Source organism: Dromaius novaehollandiae, chromosome 17 (assembly GCF_036370855.1).
Source record: "Dromaius novaehollandiae isolate bDroNov1 chromosome 17, bDroNov1.hap1, whole genome shotgun sequence".
Classification (NCBI taxonomy): domain Eukaryota; kingdom Metazoa; phylum Chordata; class Aves; order Casuariiformes; family Dromaiidae; genus Dromaius; species Dromaius novaehollandiae.
In genome coordinates this window covers 17,857,490-17,880,298 of record NC_088114.1, presented here as the reverse complement: position 1 = coordinate 17,880,298, position 22,809 = coordinate 17,857,490, and the positions used below count along the sequence as shown (strand labels likewise).

At 45.5% G+C, this 22,809-nt stretch overlaps 1 protein-coding gene across 1 annotated transcript; it reads right to left on the bottom strand.

Annotated features, from left to right (window-relative positions):
• Window positions 1-2,413: 2,413 nt before the first annotated feature.
• LOC112987979 (acyl-CoA dehydrogenase family member 11-like) lies at window positions 2,414-22,509 on the bottom strand. Its single transcript, XM_026108148.2, has 14 exons — window positions 22,127-22,509; window positions 18,444-18,676; window positions 17,663-17,762; window positions 17,194-17,311; window positions 16,184-16,326; window positions 15,934-16,083; window positions 15,265-15,359; window positions 14,889-14,988; window positions 13,345-13,485; window positions 12,818-12,910; window positions 12,281-12,388; window positions 6,298-6,469; window positions 6,047-6,113; window positions 2,414-5,737 (listed from the first exon to the last, which is right to left on the bottom strand). The coding sequence occupies exons 1-14, from the start codon at window positions 22,241-22,243 to the stop codon at window positions 5,611-5,613; spliced, it is 1,764 nt and encodes a 587-aa protein (XP_025963933.2). The 5' UTR covers window positions 22,244-22,509; the 3' UTR covers window positions 2,414-5,610.
• Between the last annotated feature and the right edge of the window lie 300 nt (window positions 22,510-22,809).

Below are 22,809 nucleotides of genomic sequence, written 5' to 3'. Positions count from 1 at the left end.
GTGTCTTTGCAAGGAACAACAAACCGTTGCTCCTACACTTAGAAGAAAAAATACGAAGCTTGGTTTCCCTGGTGCAGCAATCCCAGGGAGAGGGAAAAGACACCAACCACATGCGCCATCAGGTACTGTCCTGTACAATCAGCACAGTTTTCTTTGAGGCTGGAGAACTGTATGAGAATCTAACCTTCCCTGGTACCTCGTTTTTCTTCTTCCCCTTAACTAACCATCATATATGTCAAAGCTTGATCCAATGATGCTAGCCCAAATGCAGAAGTGGGCCAGGTCAGCAGGGAATTCACCCCTGCTTTCAGTGACGTTTGGGAAAGGAAGCTCTACATTTCCCATCCTCTGCAGTGAGCAAGCGCTGGCGTTCACTGCAGTGACAGCACGGTGGGAAGATCGGAGTTTAGTTCTCATTTGCACACTTTCTGCCTTATTCTCAATGCTGGATGGTGGAGCTGTGGCTCTTTGGGAACAAACCAAACTCACTCAGGTTTAATATCTTTTAATCTTTTCCCAGAAGACGGAAAACTCAACTGCTGTTTGTCCTGCAAAAATCTCCTGCACAAGGGTCCGATTATTCTCATTTTCTTAGGATTGCTTGCTCGTTTCAGCAGCCTACCACGTGCATGTCCATCACCTAAGCTCATCCTCCTTCAGTCGTTTCTTTTCTTACATATTTTAAGTCAAGAGAAAGGATTTGTCCTGAATTCTCTGGAGCACTAAAGAACTCCTTGAGCATCTCTGAGCTATTTTAGGACAGGCCTGTTCTAATCACAAGATGTGGTACACAGTTGCTTTATACTCTTAAGGTATTTATTTAATCAAATAATACTGCAGGTTTTGGACAGAGCAGTGATCACAGCTGGTGGTAGTATTTACAGCTTCAAGAATAAAATAAAAAGCATATATAATGTTGTGCACTGTTAAGAACATGCAAAGAGAACAGCAGGCTTTCAATTATACACCAGAATCTGATTTTATATAGCTCCTTTCATACCTGAGTTACTTCTAAGTGCTTTTTCAGTAACTCATTACTCTGTAGTGCAGTGGCTATAGACTTTATGTGCACACCATTACTCACAGCCCTGGACATTCGCACTTAATTCTTGGATGTTCTCCGCCTGGAAACCACTGAGTGAAACCCTAGGGTTCTGTCACGCTGTTGTCAGAAGGAGTTAGAGAACTTTTAATTTCCACAGCGCGTAAAGCCGTGATTGTGCAGGTCTGCAAGTCAAAAGCATCGCCCTTCCGACGGTCTAGCAGTTCTGCTAGAGGAGCGCACAACTGCTATTGCATAGAAATTCATTTCCCAGCGATCAGCTTTTCATAACGAACATCCTTTCCTCTTTGCTCTTAAGCAGCATAAAAGTCCATAAAGGACAGTAGTGCTGTTGCCATAATACGCAGCTTCTGTGCTGTCTTAAATACTGTGATTTTCTTGCAATGATCTCCTTACACAAAGGCAATTTGTGCAGCTTATCAGGAGTCTCAGAAACATTAGTGGCTGAGGGAGAAAGACAATCTTTGAGAACCGAAAACCCCCCTCGTCCTCGGGTAGGACAACAGCAACCTCAACCGCTCCTTACTGGTGGGACTGGCCCATTGCTGCCGTCTATTGGAACAGGAACTGCTAAGAAGCAGTGACATTGTAGGGCACCAGTTAGCAAGGATTGTTATCTGGCGGTGAAGGGGAAGAAGGTGTCAAGAACCACTTGGCTGAGCAGGAAAGACTGTCCCCAGGGGGTAAAGTCCAAGTTGAGAGAGATTTTGAACTACCGTTCTGAATTACGTTACGAGGCTGCAAAGGGCAACAACCATGTGCAAAAAAGCTGAGCTGATGCAGAGGTCATTAAATGGAAATGGGGCATGCAGATATTTTATGCTTATTCTATACTTGCCCATCTCGTAGATCCTGAATTATTCCCGGATATCAATCCAAGGAATTGAGAGAACGTAGCAGTGTTGAGAGTCAGGTAAAAAGCAGTGTTATTCTAGGCTGCCCTGGAAGGAGACGCAGAAGAGCAGATACCGACACTGCTAGATGAAGGTCGGTTCTCTGACATTTGTCCACATGCAGGATCCAGATCAGGGTCTGTGCAGTCTTTGGAGTTGTCCTCAGTCAGATCCCATTGCTTGGCATCACTCAGAAACTGTTCAGTGATTATGTGGAATTACCTTTTCTGAGTAAAAAGCAAAAGCAGCAATTTAGGCTCTTTTTTTGAGTCAAGTAAGGAATGTGAGTGAATGCAGCTTTTGTTCATGCAGCGCTCGCATGATGGTGTTTTTATAGCTGTGCTGCTAGGAATTATGTTTGCTCCCGGTCGGTTTCTTTTTTTTTTCTTTAAAGGACAGACTGGTGATTCTCCTGTGGGGTAGTCAGTACCTTTACAGACATATATACGGCTGAAGGAGCACATCAGGTCTGCCAAGGCAGCCAAAATCTAGCCGAGGGAGCATGTAATTTCGGGTTTGCACTTTTTTAAGAATTCAGCTCAGTTCTTTGTCAAAGTGGGAATCCACCAGCGTAAGAGCAAGGAAAGGGAAGCAGAAATGTAAGATTCACATACAGCCACATCTGTACAAACATTGTCTGTTTTACTGTCTATATACTATGGAGACATCCCATTTCCCAGGCAGAGGAATAATAAACTTCCATCCTTTCCTTTTACACTCATCATACAGGCATTGGAGCTCGGAGTGTTGCATTTCGCAATTTAAGATTACCATACTCTTTGGACTTTCAAATTTTTTAAATGCTGCTAAAGTTTTATCTTACTATTTAACAAATATGTTTTTTAAACTGATTTCCCATAGTTATGTTATTAAATGATTTTTATCTTGCAGTGGCAACCAGTGATGCATTTGATTGTACATTTTTTTGGTGGAATTTGTATTAAAATGACATCTGAAGTCTTGCTTAATTACTTTGAGAACATTAAATGTTTTAAAACATGCAAACCTATGAGAGCAGAGAGCTGTTTAGCAGCAGTATAAAGTGTTAGACCCTAGTGCTTCTTTGTTTGTAACAGCATTTATTCTGCTGTAGCCTCAGAGTGAATATTTAGATCTTAATAAATTTGTCATTTTCCTACACAGTGACAAGTTTACAGTCCCTTGTGTTTTGTGTATCAGTACGTTTGCAGGCCTCCCAGTTTGTGGGGTTTATTTTTAGGCAAATCATAGCTTGTATAGTAGGAAAAAGTAATTCCAGTGTTCAAAAAGTGTATGTAAAACTTAAGAGGTGCCGTGAAAGCCCAAACTGACAGCGAGCATGGAAGGTATCGCTCTTGCCAAAGCCCAACACCTAGCAAGACTGGAGGCTCCAGATGGTCTATGGCCAGCTCTGCAAACAATTTCAGGTGCTGGTTAAATTCGGATAACTTTCATTTTCTGTTGTATCCGTCACACACCGTTAGACCCTTCTGCCCTTCCCACATACATTTCTGGTGATGGATTTTGCTAACTTCATCATCTGCGTGAGAGCCACAAGGTTCTCACTTTCCCATTCTTAGCCTGGTTTGTGAACTGCAACTTCCCTGTTCCTTCTCACTAATCTTTCACAGCATGATGGGTTTCTATGTTTTGACACCTGTAAGACCTTTTTCTTTGACAGCAACCAGCTATAGTAATGTAAGACATTTTTTCAAAAGCCAGTATTATTTTTTCACCCCAAAACACATCCAGCAAATACAGAGAAACGCAGCAATGAAAAGCCCATTAATGCTGGGTCTTGCTAAAGCTCTATGCTTTGTGCAATTTGAGGGACGCTCCGCTTGGGTCAGGCACTGACCCCTGAGCTGCAATAGACAGTGCCCACCAAGTATCCGCTTGCTGCTCCTATACCTCTCCAGGCATTGCTTTTTGCTCATGCTCCTCCTCAGAGACAGGCTTCGTGATCAGTTGGGTTCTCTCGGAGCCCTGGGCTTTAGCCTCAGCAAAATGTTGGATAACTTGTGTTCAGAAGATGCCTCCTTTCTTGTCTCTTCCCACCCTTTACCCTAGTTGCTGATAGCTCTTTGCAGTTACATATTCCCACTGTCTTCCCTCTGTCGGTGTTTTTCTTCTGTTATTAGCAACTTTCTAATTAAACTTTTTCTCATCAGGATAACATCAAGCAGGTAGACTGAAGTGCTGAGCGTGGGGAGAGGCACGCAGTCAGTATCTAGGTGTTTGCTTTGATGGGGGATTACTGGATTTCAATCTAGAACTTATTGTTAGTAGAATTTATGTCAGTATGAATTGCTGTATCATTAGGATACACAAATAGAAAATTAATAAGCTATCTGGAGGACAAAAGTTATTTTCCTTTAATTATAGTACCAATGCGTACAGTTCTGATGTAATTTGTGCGATGGAATTGAAATTACTTCCTCCCCCAACCTTTTGCAGAGCAGCTTCGTGCAGTAGAGTTGAGATGTTGGTGCCGACCATTTATGAAGATGTAAATACCAAATTATCATATCCTGTATTTTAAATGCAGTAGGCTTAGAACGGTTTTGTTACCCGTCTCAGCTGACTACAGAGCTGAGTTAGCAGCTTTTACAGTGATGAGGCACCTAACGACAGGCATTACAAAGTAAAGCCTTCACTTCAGCTTATTTTAAAGCATAGCAAAGTTGGTTTGGGACAAGGTAGAAAGTAAAAGGAAAAATCCAAAGCACAGCTAGACTAAGCAGTGCCCAGTTAGCTTGCTTAACAATAGCTCGGTAAGATTCAGAAAACGGAAAATTTTGGTTACAAAGCTGCTGTTTTACCCAACAAGTTGCCAAGAGCAGTCGCTGAGTTTGGGGGTTCTGAACCAAGTGCAACACTTCCCACAGAGGCTGCCTGTATAAATGGCACATACCAAATTCACAAATTGTGACCAACTTCCCACAGCCATGGAGGTTAGTCAAGAAAAAAATGACCCCGGGCAGCTGCCAGGGTGAAAGAGCGTGTAGGAGCAGCATTGGAGAGCAAGAAAGTGAACATGACAAAATTATAGTTTTCTGTATTTAAACAGCTTCAGTTTGATTTTGGTTGCTTTTCCTTAAAATGAACACCAGTTAGCACTTGAAGAGCTGCTTCTTCAAGTCATTATCTGCATTTGATCACTCAGTCTTTGCCTAAAACTTGGAAAGAACATTTCAGTGTCTCAGACTGAATGTCGGTGGCTATGTCTGCATTAGCAAGTAATTCAGCTCAAAAGCAGTGGATTTCAGCCCAAAGCAGTTGATGTAGTTGGTGGTTTGCTTCAGAATGATTTGCTCTGGCTCTTGGATCAAGCATCCCCACCATACGTGTAATTTGAAGCTGTTCTGAAGTGTCAATTTTTGGATTGTGACCTCCTGTTTCCACTCTTCTGTCAGAGCATGCTTGGTGCATAGCCATAGCAGAGCTTTCGGTTTTGTTTCCTCCAGAAGGAATATAGTTTGCCTGCTCTGGACCAAAACACTCATGTAGACACAGCTACTGCTGCCCTGAAGAGGGAACTCTCTCTCTCTATTCCACTTAATCCTAAATCATTGGTTCACCACAGTCATTAAAGCTTGCATTGGATGCAACACTACAACGTACGCTTTCCATTTGCAAAGGCTTGAATGGATTTTCCCAGGGACCTCTGCCGAGTCACAGCTTGCTAGGTGAGACAGGGCTCCCATCGTACACCAGGCAGCTGTCCATGAAAGCTTCCTCAGCATCATAGCTGCCATTTTTTAATTCTGTGGCTACAGGACACAGTTCTTGGTTGCACCACCTGTACAGAGAATGCAAACAATTTGTCCACGGCCCATAATACAGACAATGCCGCTTTCAGCTTGAGTTCTTTCCACTTGGGATCTTTCTCATCACTGCCAGAACAAAGATTCCCCATGGCAAGGAAAAGCAACGATGTTGGTAGTAACCAACTCAGGATGCTGTTTGTCTCCTTCAAAGCTGATACTGAAGCTTGGGGTCTCACCCTGGCAGATGGTTGGCTCTCTCAGCGATGCAGAGCAAAGAAAGCCGGCTGCACTGCGCAAGGAATTGCCTAAAATGGCTAGGGCTAGAGAAGACTTCTGCTTACCTTCGAGCAGTGGAGACATCTGTGGAGGAGGAACCAGGCCGAGCTGCATGTTCAATTAGAAGAGCTCCTGTGAAAGAATGTAAGACGTAAGTATTGCCAGACTGCAGCCAAAACAGCAAAGGGTAATGAAAAGTGGTTGGCTGTTACTTCTCAACAGTTTGTCAGGCTGAGCTTTCTTTAAAACTCAGTTTTTCACTCCGGAACATGGAAACCAGGACACTGAAAGCGATCATTCTGGCTGTTCCCACTACCTGCATAGATCCTTGCTAGGGAGTAGGAGAAGTCTCTCGCTGCTAGCTCCATGGTCACTGCCCCTTTGGAGCCAGCTCTTTGAACGAGTCGCCCAAGACTGCTGATGGCATCCCGCATGAGCTTCACAGCAGGTTCCAGTTTTTGAGTGCTAGAAGCCAACTCCAGTTTTCTCTGCGAGAAAAAAAAAAAAAAACAAAAACCAATCATGGGAAAAATTACAGAATATTTACCCTCTGCATGGAAATGAGGCTGATGAAATCCTGAGCGCACGCAGCAAGATACTAATGAAAACACTTAAATCACGGCAGCTCTAACTCGCGCTGCCAGAGATGGAGCAACGTGAGCACCACTTGGCAGCACGGAAGAGGACGTGCCAAGAGGAAACGCACGACCTTGCCTTAAGAATGGCAAATTCCTGTAAGCCAGACCCAGCATGTGGCCATCACCGTGCTGCCTTTCCAGCTCTGCTTGGGGACCAGATCGTATGTGTAATATCCTGTAACTGAATACCCGGGTCAGGTTTTAATTATATGTGACCTCCCCTATTCTGATATTTTCACTTCCACCAAGTTCTTAGGGCTGCGTTGAGAGAGGAAAATTCAGGTTTAAAAGAGTGTTTAGAGAAGAGACTGGCTCTTTTCATTTGATCAGACCGATTCTTTTGTCCTGATAGAAGGAAATCAGGAACTTGACTGTGCTTAAAAGCTTACACACATACACACACACACACACACGCAACTGAGCTACGCTGCTGTTCAGCTTGTTTATCCAGTGTCTCAAACATCTTGTGAAAGCACAAGTGACAGTCTGCCAAGAGACTCAAAACAGTTGCCCTTTAATCATACAGCATGGCCACAGCGGCCTGGATGCAACGGGCAGAGGTTAGCCTTCCAGCCGCGTTTGCCCAGTAGCAGTATTAGGCCCTCTCTTGAGGGATCAAGCAAGACCAGTGTGCCATCCTGCCCAGAGCAGCCCTGCAGCATCGCGCACTGAGCAGCGATGGCACGCCTGCTCTCTTGGAGCTGGAAAGCTTCTGGTCTTAGGTGAAAGCTTGCTCTCACCGAGCTCAGACACGCTTTGACAGGAGGGATCAGTGGGTTGGCAGGATTTGCCGCTCCTGCTGCCGTGGGGGGAACTGGAGAGATAAGAGAGAGGGGCTTCCACTGCCACTGCTGCGAAACAGCCAGCTCTCACCGGAGCAGCAGGCACCAGCCTCCGGCACCCGAGTCCTCCCTCTGCAGCAGTCGCAGCAACCAGGCTTCCCAGGGTGCAGCAAAGTAGGCCACGACTGTTTGCCAGCCTCGGCTGCCCCGGCACGTCCCAGTGCTGCTGGTGTGCAGAATTGGCCCTGGCTTCATCCAGGAGCTTAATGCACTGTGCTGACATCCAGACAATATTCAAATCTGTCTCTCTGCAGGACACAGTAAGACTAAAGGATTACCTTGGACAGAAAAACTGAACTGTTACATATTTAAGTAGCACATCGTAGGAAGTGCTTTTTGTTAATTAGTCTCATTTGCAGGTTATTTATGAAGCTAAAGCCTATAAGTATCTGCTGCACAGAACTAATTTTTGATTTTTTTGAGGCTTTCAGTACTTAAGTGGTCATGCAACCTTTTGCTAGTACAAGAAAATACAGCTTATTTGCACAGTGGGAGTCAGACTGCAAAAGCTGAATCCAGTTTTGTTTTCTGTAATATTTCTATGCCTGACACCTCCTTCCTAACCATTGCCCTGTATTTTCTGACTATTAATACAAGAAAAACACAATACTCAATGGATGCTATTCTGTGCTCTAGGCAAAGCAGTAAATAAATACCCGCAGCATATGCTGTACGAATACAAAAACATCGTCATTAAAGCAGTTAGGTCTAGTGCCAAGATAAAGTCCAAAGAACTCTCCAAACCCACAGAATGCTAATAAGATGTTTCAAAAGTAGCTTGGAGCTTGTTGCCAGCAAAGATCAAAGACCCCAAAGGCATAAACATGTTCCCAGCAGGTTGGGTGGGAGCCAGCATCAGACAGGCCTTGCAAAGCACAGGGACTACATATGTGCTTCTATCAGCACCCCGGAGCTAACGGTTGGGGCACGAGCTGCTACATCTTACACTGCTTTGTTTTTTCCAGGTTTAAAGACTTGGCCCGTGTAGATCAAGTAGTATAAAGCACGGTTTTAATCTGAAACAAAAATGACTATATTCTCTTTCCAATAATTGACACTTTTTTAACACTATACGCATTCTTTTCCTAACCGAAAGCACTCAATCTTCTGAAAGATCAAGCTGTTTTTTTCCACATCCTCCACTGCAAAGAGAGAGAGGGGAAGCATTTGAGAATGAGAGGCTAGACAGCTGCTTCAGGGATGATGTTCGAGGCAGAAGCAACTCCTGTTTTGCTCTCCTGCATGTTGATCTGCTCCAATTCCTGCCTCCTGAGGGGAGGCAAATACATATGGCATCAACATGCTCATTGTACAGTTCTTTTCTGATTGTCATCAGAGAGCAACTGAGCTTCAAAGCTTCAGTATTTCTGATTCCTTCAGGTTATCACAGGAATATTTAAGCTGTCACTCATTTGTTTGCTCTCACAAGTTGACTACCAAGCAAGACAGACCGCATTTTACTTAGAACAAACAATAATTGTGACTATTTAAAAATACAGCAACAGGGAGAACATCCAAAACAGAACTTGAAGCACAAGCCTCACATTAATATTTCAAGAAGACAGGTAGTCTCACTTTAACAACCTAGATTTGTTTCCTGCTATGTTAAAACTGTGGTTATATTCTTAAAATGACCTAAAAACATTATCATGTGGCTTGGATTATATAGCCAATTTACAGATAGAGTTTCAGCCCTACATAGTCGTTGCTGATGCATGAGACAGTTGATTCTGAGCTCTGGAAGATGTTTGCAAGACTGGCATTCAGAAGGAAAACTGTATTTGTGATGTGACCAAATTTAATCTGAAATCACTAAAATGCAATAAATGGGTGCTATTCTAGAGTCCCTTTTGAGATTGTAATTGAATTTTAAAGTACACTCATTGCTCTGGCTCAAAATTCCATCTAATACAATTTTAGCATAGCATGAAATTACTGCCCCCGTGCAGCATCCATCTGAAACTCCCAGCACGGTTGATGAGAATCCAGGACTGTCTCTCACCCTTCCTGTTCTTGCCATGAGTTCTTGTGAGTTGTTGCAGGCTAATTACCTCTGGATGGGATGGTTTATCTTCCTTGCAATGAACCTGCCTATGTATCAAGAACCAGAAAAATTCAGCTTCTCATAACCACACTGTGCAAAGGACAGAGAAGTTCTCTGTATTTTCTTTTTTCTGAAGATAGATAACCACGTCACTGGATTACTGCTCATAGATCACAAAACCAAGTGGACACAGCACCATCAGCCCTCTGTTATCCCACAGTCAATAGAGTCCAATGACAGAAGATAAAAGCAGAAATTGGTAGCAGTGGGGTAGGGGAAGGAAATGATTTTCAGAGAACAAGGTGCTAGTCTAATGCTTCTTTCTCCAAACAAACCTCTCTCATTGGCTACAAATCCTACGGACAGATCTTTGACGGAAATTTGATAAAAGGAACCGTACTAGTTTTCTGAGAAGCATTAATAAAAAAGAAAGGGACTGTAATAATAAGGTTTATGAAGGACTACATGATTTCCTCACTAGATGGATATAGTAAAGATGTTTCAAAAAAAGCCACGCTCCCAGAAGCCAAGAGAATTTGGACAACGAGAGCTCAGAAAGGGATTGTGTATCGTCTGTAAGTGAAACCCTGATTCTGGTGTAGAAACTCAGCATCTTCCTGCCCCGTGCTGCAGAGGCACTCCCAGCTCTCACCGGCGTGGGGCTGGCTCAGTAGTGCCAGGGATACGCTGCTGCGTGCCCTGGTATTGCAGGCAGAAATACCTCCAAGTCTGCCTTTCCTGTGCCTGGCTGCTGAAGGCATAAGGGAAAAGGCTTCTTCTATGTCCAAGTCAAACTTGCCAAGTATGATCTGTTACATCCAGAATGACATATATCAGCACAGCCCTCCCAGCTCTGCTAATTCTGGTTGCTCAGTTGCCAAAAATCAGTGGAAATGAGGCAGTCTAAACACAACATTAACAGAAAACGCCACAGTGCTTGCTGGAATTTGGTGAACTTTAAAATTGATGCTTGCTTCTTCACCCTGCAGCCTCATGTACAGCTTGATTTATGGGAGAGCAAGAGTCATTATGAGCTTGCTAATTAATAAGTCTATACTTGGTGTTAGAGCTGCTCAATTATTTGCTCTGAATCGTGTTGCTGAATTCTTTATCATTTCTCCAGTTACCCAGTTGTTCAGAGTCTGAAGAGGCCCTCTGAGTTACACCAAAAAAGTGCTCCTAGGACTGAAATATAGCACCTTTGTGGGGTATTTACTTAGCTTAAATTAGCGTAAGTGAGAAAGCCTGTGGATGCCAGCTCCTTTCCAAGTTATTTTTAGAGCCTACCACCCCCTCCTTTCCTGCCCCACTCCATTACCTTCAGTGACAGAGTAAACCACTTTTTATCAACAGCTGGACCAGCTGGCTTTTTAATTAGCAGGTATGCTCATTAGCTTATGAGTGGATTTGGCTTTTTTTGTCAGTTAGACAAATTGTGTCATGTATTTTTCCTTTAACAGAAGTTGTATGAGAGGATGGTAAGATGACACTCATCTCCGAAGGTAAGAGAGATGGTCTGTATAGAATAAAGTTTACTTGTGGATTTGAAACACAAGAGAAGTTGCCAATTGCAGTCACTTGTGAAAAGGAGTCAGGTTCTTGCTACTGTGTTCTTGAAAGATGTGATGGATGGATAAAACTTTCTACTGCATGTACCAGAGTCCACAATAAGAATTTGGTGTTTTGTTGTACTGTGCACTACTGGCATGCTTTGCATTGTATCTGCTCCTACGTTCACCCTTAGCAAAGTCTCCTTTCTTTCCCTGGGAAGTCTGGCTTGCAACAGGCTTCTGCCAAAACAGCCCTCCCGCCTACTGTGAAGATATCATCTCTGCTCTATCGCTGCATATGCCATCATCTTCAAGCAGCCAGTTGTCAGTGCTGAAGGGAGCGAGGTGACCCAGACCTTTCACTTCTCACATTGTTTGGATTAAAAAAATGAAGACTAAGCAGAGGGTAATCGAGTACTGCATATGCCCAGAATCTCCTTGCTTTTCCTCACCAATGTAATCTCAATTGCTATATCTGGATTAACTAACCCCCAAAGGAGGCATTGAGAGACTACCCTCTGAGATGCTGCTCATGCCTTTCAGACTGGTTCCTGTGTTCCACTAAGGGATGTATCAAGACAGCTGATACTCATCTACTTTCATGAAATTCTGAGCTCCTCTGACTATTAACTCTTCATGACTGTCATCTGAGCACCTATAAAAGAGCAGCCTGCAGGTGAAGCCAGAGAAGTGCATATCTAAAAAGGCAGCAATGGATGGCTGGCTCCTTCCATCTTTTCAGTAGAATAAATGCAGCAAGTCATCATGCAGGGGTAGCCCTAGCAAATGCTTGTAAAATTCAGCAGTCTTGGGGGAGATCATCAATTTTTAACGGCCTTAACAAGATTCATGGAGAGACAATGTTTTTCCAGTTAAGAAACAACACCACTAAATTATTCTGGATTTAGGAGGGTAGCTCCTTTCACGTTAAAAATATACTTACATTGGTACCTGTCATGAGGAACTCTGATAATGCAAAACTTCACCGTTTGAGATGAAAGTATCCACATTTTTTGCAGCACACAAGGATCCCAAAACAGATACTGCCTACATTCTGCTTTTGTAAGTGCTATTTAAAGAGCAGAATTGTGAGACACCTTCTGCACACTTGTCTAAAACTGAATTTGATCATATTCACTACCGGTCTCAGCTGGGAGTATTAATCGCAAATGACACTCTCACAGGGGACAAATCAGGCTGACTGGTGCTACTGATGTGGGCTCACCTGCACTGTGGAGGAGAACACAGCCATCACCTGTCCTTGACTCTTGGTGAGGGATCGCAGGACGTCAAGTGATAGAATATTTGTTGTTCCCTCCCATATGGACAGTACCTGTGGGGTAGAAGAGACTGTGGAAAGAGCGTGAAGGAGCCTCTTGAGGTGACTGCAATAAAAGGGGAAAGAGAGACGACAAAGATATGGGGCAGAGTTAAGGGATATCGAGGAAATCTCTAGAGTTTTCTTGCCTCACCACAAATGGAAAGGAGCATTAGTGATCAGTGTTAGAGGCCCAGCTACATTGCTGAGCTAAGAAACAATCCCTTGTGACAGGAACAAGTCATGTCTCCTCCCCTCCAGTGCTGCTGACTGGGTTAAGCAGGAGGGCAACTGGGAAAGAGCTGGCACAGCTGGAGTGAGTCTGGGGAGGACTGTGTCTTTGAGCATGTAGCAAGCAGCTCTGGAGGACTCTGGAAGGGATTATGTGACACACAAAGGCTTCCAAGTAAGGAGCTTTCTCTGCTTCTCCTGCTGCTTTCTTACCAGAGTATCGCGGACTATGACTGGCAGGCCTGTATCCTCCATGTAACCTTGCCCTCCAAAACACTCCATCGCCTCAACAACAACAGCAGAAGCCTGCAAAATGCAGAGAGCTAATATGTTCCACACTGCACAAGAGGAGAAAGCAGCCAGAAACATCCAATATCACATGGCAGTTCCTGCTGGGATGGGACCAACTGGATCCCATTGATTTGCTGAGGCAGGTTGCTCATTAAATGAGGAGAGGAGCATGCTGGGGAATGAAGACTGAGCAGCGCTGGGAGAGGACCTGCATGAACAGTTGGATCTTGAGAGGAGATCCAAGGAGATTCTCTGTCAGTACAATCCTAGGTAAGGAAAAGCCTGGGTTGTGCATGGAAGTAAATGTTTATTCTATATTCCAGGAGAGTTTTTACCTTTCACTTGCTATCCCTCATGTTGCCTACGTTAATCACAGTTCTTTCCAGCTCTGAAGTTAGTAATGTGCCACACAAACCCACTCCAGGCTGATTAAGCTGGTTGTTCCTTACCTGCTTCCCAGTGTAAAGTTTGGCTACTGGTATTAGCAGTCTCAAGAGAAGCTGGTCTTGCTCATTTGCCATGTTGGTTTCTACAAGTCCAAGCAGTCCAACTATCTCCATAAGCAGAAGAAATGCCCCTCGGGTTTGCACCTGCAGGCAGAGAAGTGGGGTCCTTCACTGGCAAAGACCTTTGACTCGGACTGATTCCAGCCTGATCTGCTGATGAGCCATGACACTATCTGGAAGGGATGCACAACACTCAGACCTGGGCAAAGGGCCACCTCTCCTTTACAGGCCCACAACTTCAGAGACAAAACTGCCCAGCAGCCAAAGCACAAAGCATAAAATACTAAATAGACCAGGCAGACCAGCAGTCTGGAGCTGCCTCTCTTGGTCACTGCAGTCCAGTATCAGGAAAGAGACAATACCGTTTCATTAGGCCTATCAGGAGCCAGATCAAAGCTCCCACCAGGCATCCAGGTCACAAATCCACATCCTTTCCAAGGATAAAGAACATGAGACCATGCATGTCAGCCTCTGAGCACCAGATCTGTAAGGTCTTTTGCAGATTCCTTGCTGAGCAACTTACTTCCCTGGCAAGTTGAACTTTGGGAAGTTTGGGGATATTGAGATATTTGGGTGACACTACTTTCCCCCAACACCCTCCAACTCTGCAAAAGGATTTTTAAATGTGGGTTTAAATATTTGCTCAGACCTATTGCTGCCCAAGGACAAGTGTTGGCATTACACTACTTAAACCAAGAAGTAGCGCCTGGATGGGGAGAGGTGCAGAACTGTGTGCCTTTCTTTGAAGATTTGTTAGGGGTAGGAAGCCACCTGTGTCCTGTGGAAGTAGTGGTCTGCTACCGCTCAGTGTTGATGCAAAGCAGTGAGATGTTCTGCAGTGATCTAAGGCCCAGACATGAAATTCCTCTTTGAGCCAGAGTGCCAATTCATACCTCTCCGTCCTTCATGGTCTTACATTCACACCTAGAGGCTGTACTCAGGTTCAGTATCTTGTGGCACTGAGCACTGTGCAGGCACACAGTGAACATGAACTGCTCTCAAAGGCTAGTTAGGCTGTGTGTTTTGACCCCTCAGGAATTCTTCAAGCCTGCTGCAAATAGTGAATAGCCCATCTGCAGGTGCATGGGCTACCAGGCAAATTGGATGAGTCTGCCATGGTCTTAGTAAACAGTCTGTTAACTCCAACTTAGGAGACTGTGCTGTAATGTTTGGACTCAGATGCTACTGACCAACTTCAGAGGTTGTGGCATAGTAAGTGCATGCATGAACTCTGGCAATCCTCTCAGAATAGTTCCCAAGTAATTGTTATTTAAGATCATCTGAAATCCATCAGAGAAGCTAGGTCAATTGTCAGATCAAATCCCACTTGAATATGTCAATCTCTTGTTGCATACATCTCACTGTAGCAGGAGACCGCTACATCTAACTGTTCCATGCAGAGGCAGGTCAGCTGCGCTCATTAGCAACTATGAATCTCTGTCCTCTTTCCTCACCAACAGATCCAGCTCAGCTCCAGGAAGCCTTACCTCCATCCGGGCTATCGTCTGCATGTGGAGGGGATGGTCCTTGAGGAGCTTCCCAAAGGCAACTTGCCTAAGGGCATACTCTCTGCTCAGATTGATCATCCTAGAGAGAATATAGCCAGCGAAAAGGAGTTAGACCAGCAACCTTCCTTCTTCACTCCTGAGCTTTCCCTTCCAGCCATTCCCATTGGAAGAACCCTGCTCAGCTGTAGCATGCCAGCCTAGATCACCCACAGGCCAACTCTCTCCAGCACTGCTGGATCCCAGACCTGTGCCCACAAAAGCGTAACACGTCAATCAGTTGCAATGCTAAGCCTTGCAAAGTTCCCTTGTCCTGATAGCTGCTCCTTCAGCCCCAAGGGAGCCATGCTGCCTTCACCTTCTCATGGAAGCTACTGCAGCAATGACATTGTGGATCCGAGTTATGTTCAGCATGCTGGAGATGGAGGCCACTCCACGACCCTCTGCAGAGATCTGAAAGCATCAAGGAACAAAGGCTGATCTAAACGTCCTTTTGCATGGCCTTGGAAGCTGAAGCACATCTGTCTTCGTGAGAGATGTGTCAATAGGCAGATAGATAGAGGCTGCCCACTCTGTCTCTGTCTGTTCTCAGGCACCAGAAAGACGTGCTTGCTTTAAAATATGGCCATCTCATTTTATCCAAGTCTTTGGCATGACCAGACAGGTGGCTTTGGAGACAATATCAGCGTGATCAGTTCTGGTCCTGGGCTGCTTGTTCCCACCTGCACACTACACAGAACTGTCCCGTGGCTGGGCCCAACTGGATTAGGGAAATAACCAGCCTAAAATGACTTTTTCTTTTGTTTTGTTTTCCCTCCCCTGGGATTACTTTAAATTCAGATCAGTTTCCTGAGCTCTTCACAGCTCTGTCCTACACACTGCTCTGCTGGGGCAGGGTTCTGTGGAATGAAAAACCAGTCACAGAAGTGGGAGAGGGACTTCCTCAGTCGGTATCATTGCCAAAATCCCCATGGGTTGTCTGCCATGCCAAGCCAGCCCAGTCCCAAGAAGGTGAAATCTTACATACCAGCTCTGCTTTAGCTCCATCTAGCCATAGCTCTGCTGTTGCCATCTGGCGTGTACCCAACTTGTCCTTCAGCCTTTGCACTTTGATGTTGTTCAGCTTCCCCTCCTCATCTCGAACCTTCAGGAAGAACAGGGACAGACCTCCAGAACCCTGGGGCCATTAAAAAGGCATGCAAAGAAGATTTTATTACGATGAAAAAAGGAAGTAAAAGCATACCCCTGCTCCTTCAGTTTTCCACTATGAAACAGACCTGTTTTACATGTCCTTGAGCATCCGCTATCCTCGCCAGGGTCAATGTCACATCAGAATCAGCAGCTGATGTAAACCATTTAAAGCCATAGAGATGATAGGCACCATCTGGCTGCTTTCTGGCCACTGTCTCTGTGCCATTAGCTGCAAGAAAGGAGCAGGAGATCTTGGCTTTATGGGAACTTTTGTATCAATCAATGCTGATTTTTAGCTTAAGCAGAAGCTCTTTTAAATCACCCCTTGCTATCAGGACAAAATATGGATTAGCTGCTAATCTCTTTCACTGACCCTGGATAAAAGATGCAGTCAGGGTTAAGTACTAGAAAGAAAACGTACTCTGTTGAGTCTGAGCCTTTCCAGCAGTTGTTCCAGGCTAACAGCTGATAATGGCAGCACTTTGTAGGCAAAATGCACAGTGGTTTATAATCTAGCTCCTCCATTTTTTAGGGGCTACCATGGCCAAAAACAACAAAGGGTCCTATGGAATCGAGTCCTGCAATGATGCTCATCCCTCCAACTTTTATTCCATAGCTGACCCTTTTGCTTCTCCCACCAGGAAACCAACTGCTGTTTTATCAGATATAGGTGACTGCCTTTGCACACTTCTGTCTCTGCAATGGAGTTCTGAGATTTCCTCGTCTATTCCTGGCCTATCCTGGTCTATACTTGCCAAGGAACAGAAGTTGGCGGCCAAGAATGTGTCCTGAGTTCCACCTGAGATGAGCCCGAATGTCTTGCTTGTCTAGAGCTAGACATCCGTGGGTTATCTGTGCAAGGACCACAGCTCTGCATCTGCATGTGTGTGTGTGTGTACTGCATGCATCGGTGGACAGAATGAGTTGGGTCTTTTGTTGGTAAAAGGTAGAGCTATCTAGAAGATTTACATGACTTCTGCTGAGGTATTCTAAATCAGCTACCTGGCTTTGAAAGCTTCCCCCACCTTTCATTTTCTCAGTTCTCGCTTACACAGCCAGCTGCCACTGCAGTCATTTCCCACCTAGGAACCCTTACCAACATCAGAGCCTCCCCTGCGCTCTGTCATCCACTGGCCAGAAGTCCAGAACTTCTTGGGGTCATGGGATGTCAGATGGTGAAAAGCATTTTTCAGAGATCCAGGAATACCTAGTGACTGTTTTGGGGGAGGGAAAAGAAACCAAGAGGAAAGATCCTATTGCAGTAGATGTATCTTGCACAGACCAAATTACAACAGTTCCCTTAACTTACAACAGTGTATCCTACAAGCATCCCTGCAAGGCTCAGAATGGACAATATTGTTGTATTCAGTGCTGTAAGTAAATCTAAAAGCAAGCACAAGGACTTTGTAACTGAAGGAGAAACACAGCGGGTGGGAGATGGAACTGAGTCACAGAACAAGGAAGGCACATGTCCTGACAGGGACAGAGCCTTGGCCAGTGTCCTGGGCTCCAACCAGCGCTGCCAGGGCCTGGGCTGTGCCCTGAGAGACCAGAGGAGCTCGTACCTCAATGACTTTGGCTGCTCCATCCGTCATGGCCAGAGGACAGCTGAAACCTCCAGAGGAGTTTGAAAATAAGTACAGTTTGATAGCCTGATGCACACGGCTAGGAAAAAAAAAAAAAAAAAAAAAAAGACAACTGAAAACAGAGAAGTTTTGCAGCAGTTCAACAGCAGGAGGATAAAATATCCTGACTAGGGAGAGAGGGAAAGCACACAGGCAACATGGGTGAGAATCAGGCCACTCATTTCTGAGAGGGCAGAAACTTTCAACCAGGAAGAAATGGAACAGAAGAGCTTCTCAGTCCCAGTGGGACTGCCAGTGCAGGGGCTGAATGAAAGGCACTGCTTGCCAGCTGGTGCACATTAAGGGCAGTTCATAAGAACAGTAAATCTGGGGCTATCTCTGAAGGCTGGAATACAACGAAATTGCAAGTAAAAGCCCAGACCTGTGGTTGTGTTACGATGAATGCACGTAAAGCTGGAATGGTGCAGGGAAGTGCCAGGCCCCAGAATCAGGAAAGCAACATCAAAGAATACGATGATCAACTGTAGGCCATTAGGTATGACTAACCATTGCTGACGTGGAACATTACGGCGGACAGAGACACTGCTGTTCAATACAGAAGTAGGTGTGCCTTTATCCATGCATCATATGTTACCCATTATACAACAAGAAGTCCATGCCTACCAGATGCTGAATATACCCTGCTAAGAACAACCAGCAAGTGATATTCAGCAAGTCACTTGCCTTCACCAAGTCACTCCCATTCCCACCGCCCCGTTACCTCCAGTTGGAGTATCTTCTCTTGTAAGCCTCAGCAATTAGCCCCTCTTCTGCTGCAATTTCTTTCATCCTCCTCCAGGCCGGGCAAGTGATAATATGATCCAGCCGCTGCCCCCAGGCATCATACTGCCGAAATACAGGAGGACTCAACTCGCATTCCCGTGCCAGAGGTTTGATCTCCGTTAGCAGACGGTTTCCAAATTTTTCCAGGTCCTGACTCACCTCCTCCTGTACCTGCGAAGCCACAACAAGAGCCCTTCAGCACATCCCTGGAAGGCAAGGCACCTGCTGTCTTATTTGGAAAGGCAAAAGACGGGACACAATTGTTTTGAGGTGCTAATGATCTCCTGCCACCTGGCCCTTCTGTGGTTCTGTAATGAGCAGGACAGCAGCTTGTCCCTTAGCCTCTGCTGGGACAGCTGTGCTCAGCTGTCACCATTTTTTTTTCAGAATCCCTTTTCTGAAAGGGCAGCATCTCTAGATTTTACAAAAGTCAGAAGAGCTTTTGTAAGAGGGCTCAGAGTCACACAGACACTCATGAACAGGGGGGTTTGACTAGACGATCTCGAGGCCCCTTCCAGCCTCAGCGATTCTGTGATTTACTGCTGGATACAAATTCTGGGGGGAAAAGCTGCCAAAAATGGAAAGCCCTCATCTACACAGGAAAACTTCCCCGGGGCTCAGTAGTTACCTGCTTATTAGATTAGAAGAGGAGGGATGGCTCAACTCTTTGAGTTTCAGCCTGGCTCCCTGGGTGTTTAGATTCAAGTTTCCACTCTGCAACCAGCTTCCTTAATGTCTCTGGATAAGAATTCATTTGCCTTTGTTTTATCCAGGGCTGGCTGACTGGGACTGAGCAGCCTGTCCATAGCTAACGGAGAGAAAGGGGCACCTGCAGAGTGATTCATTCTGACTTAGATCCCTGCTTTAGTGGGAGAGGAATTGCCCTCTGCAGGTACCTGCTCCCCTTCCCTAACTGTGACCAGAGCCTGGAGAACTTGCCTAGACTTAAATAACCTGACTTACTGACGACTAAAATTAGGTCAGACGAATCCAACCTCTAGCATTGTTGGACCTTGTAAATACATTCAAGACTGTAATGAGGGTCACAGAAGTACCTGATCTAGATTAGCTGATCTAGATTAGCTTTCATTAGAGGAATGCTTTTTGGTGTTCTCTATCCGCACAAGAAAAGATCATTTCCTCCTAAGTATAACAATTGTGGAGGTGAATGTCCTAGTTGATATACCCAAATAGCATAAATATAAAACACATTAAATTGCTGTTGATGAAATACAAACACTGTTTTTTCCTTTCGCTGCTTCCCCCTGTATTGACTTTTCACTAAATTACATCCTGTGTGATTGATTCCTTCATCGCTCTGCCTCTCAAACTGCGTAATGAGGATCCAACACATACTGTCCGATTAGTACTTTAGAAGTCTCAAACCTCAGGCCAAGCAGTTTCCTTTCAGGTGAACAGTGAAATACTCAGCCATAGACAACACAACACAACCAAAAACATGCATGAGCTCCCTGTCAAACTGGTGTAGCTTATACTGCAGTCCTGTTGTTTGCTCTAGCTGCAATTCAACTGGGATGGATATGCCTCCAATGCTTATCACACCTTGACTAAAATCTAAAGGCTGTTTTAGAGGCACAGTCTAAGAGTCGAAGGTACATGGATTTCACTAATCCCTGAAGTGCAAGAACCTTTGCTTTTGCTGGGTAGAAGAACATGAGTTTACCAAAGAGGTCTCTAAATGGTGCCAGGCTCCTAACTAGACAGCGCAAGGAAACCACCAGCACACTACAGTGAATTCAAGCTACAAGAGTCCCTTCACTGCCACACACACAGTTTCTAAAAAGATATTGTGCCTGTCTGTGAGTTCCTGCCCTGACCGCACTTAGCCTTTTAATGCAGTGTGTTGCCCAGGTTAATGTGTTTATTTCCGAGGTCAGAGGACAAAATCAGAGCTCCTAGGTTTGGTACCACTGAATGACCCACACAGCAGCCTGGGCACTCCAAGCAACATACAACGGGATACTGAAGGGTCATCCGCAAACCATCAGGTTCGGGGCACAAGCCATTAACTAGCAGCATTTTCTGGGAGGTCTTGTTCACCCTAATCAGTGCTTTGATGTCCTGGGGATGGGTATATTCGAAATACATCAAGAGTGCAAACAGACGATCCTTTATATTGAAGAACATATTTATTGAGGGATCAAAGACCAATAAACCGTGCCCATAAAGAGCAGACGCTTTCTTCTATGTAATCCAGAGAACACCTTAAAAAAAAATAGACCTTTTGCTCCATTCCAGGAAAATATTTTTGTTTACCACTGGCCACAGGCAAATAGTACGATAGGAATCAACCTCCAGTGAGGCGTCTGCTTCAGCAGGACACACAAAGCTTCACCTGTTGTTGCTCTCCTGGACGGGAGGGCATTCGCATGGACCTCTCAGACTGCAGACAAACCTGGGCTGCATGAGGCAGAGAGCAGAGACAAGGCTCTTCCTTCCAACGACGAGGCAACACCGCCCCGCTGGGACCAAACACAGAACTGTAAGGAAGATTTTGCTGATTTTCTGGTAGATTTTACAGCTTGTCTCTATGGGGAAGGAGTGGAGAGCAGCTCTCAGACTTGCTGATAGACATCAACAATCTTTTCATTTTTCAAGAGATTTGAATCACACTTCCTGCAAAGGTGCGGATTAGGGGGAAGATCTTCCTGGCCGCCCAAATGCATCCTTCTTTCTTCTATCTTCCGGCAAGAAGGTCACAGCGATGCTTAGGGAGGCCTCATTCCTGTCTTTAGTGATGGCTGTGAAAAATACAAGCTCCCAAAGCTGCCATCACACCACTACTGCCACAAGACTGCAAGGCCTCACGCACCCAGAGACCGAGCAGTGGCAGGAAGAACATCACTCAGAGCCCCCTTGACTCACCCGGTGGCTTTACAGGTCATGGTAGTGCTTCTGCTGGAATAAATCTCAGAAAGAGGTGAAACTCAGCTCCAGGAGATCTGGTCCTTGAAAACTGAAAATTTATTGCAGTCCCTGGGATGACTTCACCTACCCGATACAGCAGAGAACAGCAGGCAAAACGAGCACCCACCTGAACCTCTCAGAACAGAGACCTGCACCTCAGGGTCTCGCCCCAACCCTTGCAGTCCTGTACAGAGCCCTCGCTGTCCGCAAATCAACCCCCAAAAGCTGATGAGTGATGTTGAGAACGAGCAAACACCAAAATGCTCTTGAGCGTTGAGCTGACAATGCCCCATTCTTTCTGAGAGGAACTTCCTCCAGAGCCCCTCTTCCCAGGGCAGAGAAGCGGAAGACCATAGCGGAGTTTGAAAGCATCCCCGCTTTGAAGTCCTTTCTCTGGAATTTCTTCCTGTGGGTGACCAGATAACACACAAACACATGCACCGACAATCCCCAAACAACACTCCTGTTGCAACACCCAGACCGGTCCCAGGAGTCTACCGAGCCCTTTCTGATTCTGTTCATGCCCCAACAGGAGTTTTCACCTGGGCACAGATTCAAATAAATCAAATTTTAAAGAATGCTGATAATTTCTGCAGAGCATTCTGTTCATGGTCTTAAAAGGAGACCCCAACAGAGCTACACCAGCCAAGGCTTTGCTGTGCACACACACAAACACAAGCATACACGCCAGACCTTGGGAGGAAGGTGTGTTTTCAAGTAACTCTGAAGCAAAGCATCTTCCAAATACTGGTTCCCAATCTTGGGCTGCTCTCGAAAGAGGGTCTCCGTTTCTCTCGTTGCAAAGGGCATTTCCAGACCTCCGGACGCTCACTTGTCCCACATGCCAGCCTGCCGTCCCTGCCCTGCGGGTGCGTCGAGCCCTTCACAGCTCCGGGTCTGGCACCGCTCCCAGACGGGAGGCAGAAAGCGACCCAACGGCCACGGCTGGGCCTCCACCGGGGGAAGTGACAGGCAAGCGTGATTCCGCAAAGGATTTCAGGGGGTCACTTCGCCGCTTTCACCTTCAGCCCAGCCCTGGCTTGACGTTAGCACCAATCCCCTTTTGTTTTAGTGTTGTTACCCTTGAAAATCAATTATGTCTTTTCTCCTCCCCCTGGGAGGAGTTTGGAAGCAGCTCTTGGCAGCGAACTAGGCCAAAGGCCTTTGGAAAGAGATCAGAAACAGGCCTGGAAAAACACAGGTAGGAGGAACACAGTGCCTCTTCCTACCAGCCAGGCAAGTCACTGAAGCCATTTTGACTTTTCCAGAGCTGGGGTACCGCGTCCCCTCCGGGATCCCCACTTAATTGCTTGTGACAATGAATTTGGCAATTAATAAACTGGCAGAGAGGAGAAAAATACATTTCCCCACCTCCG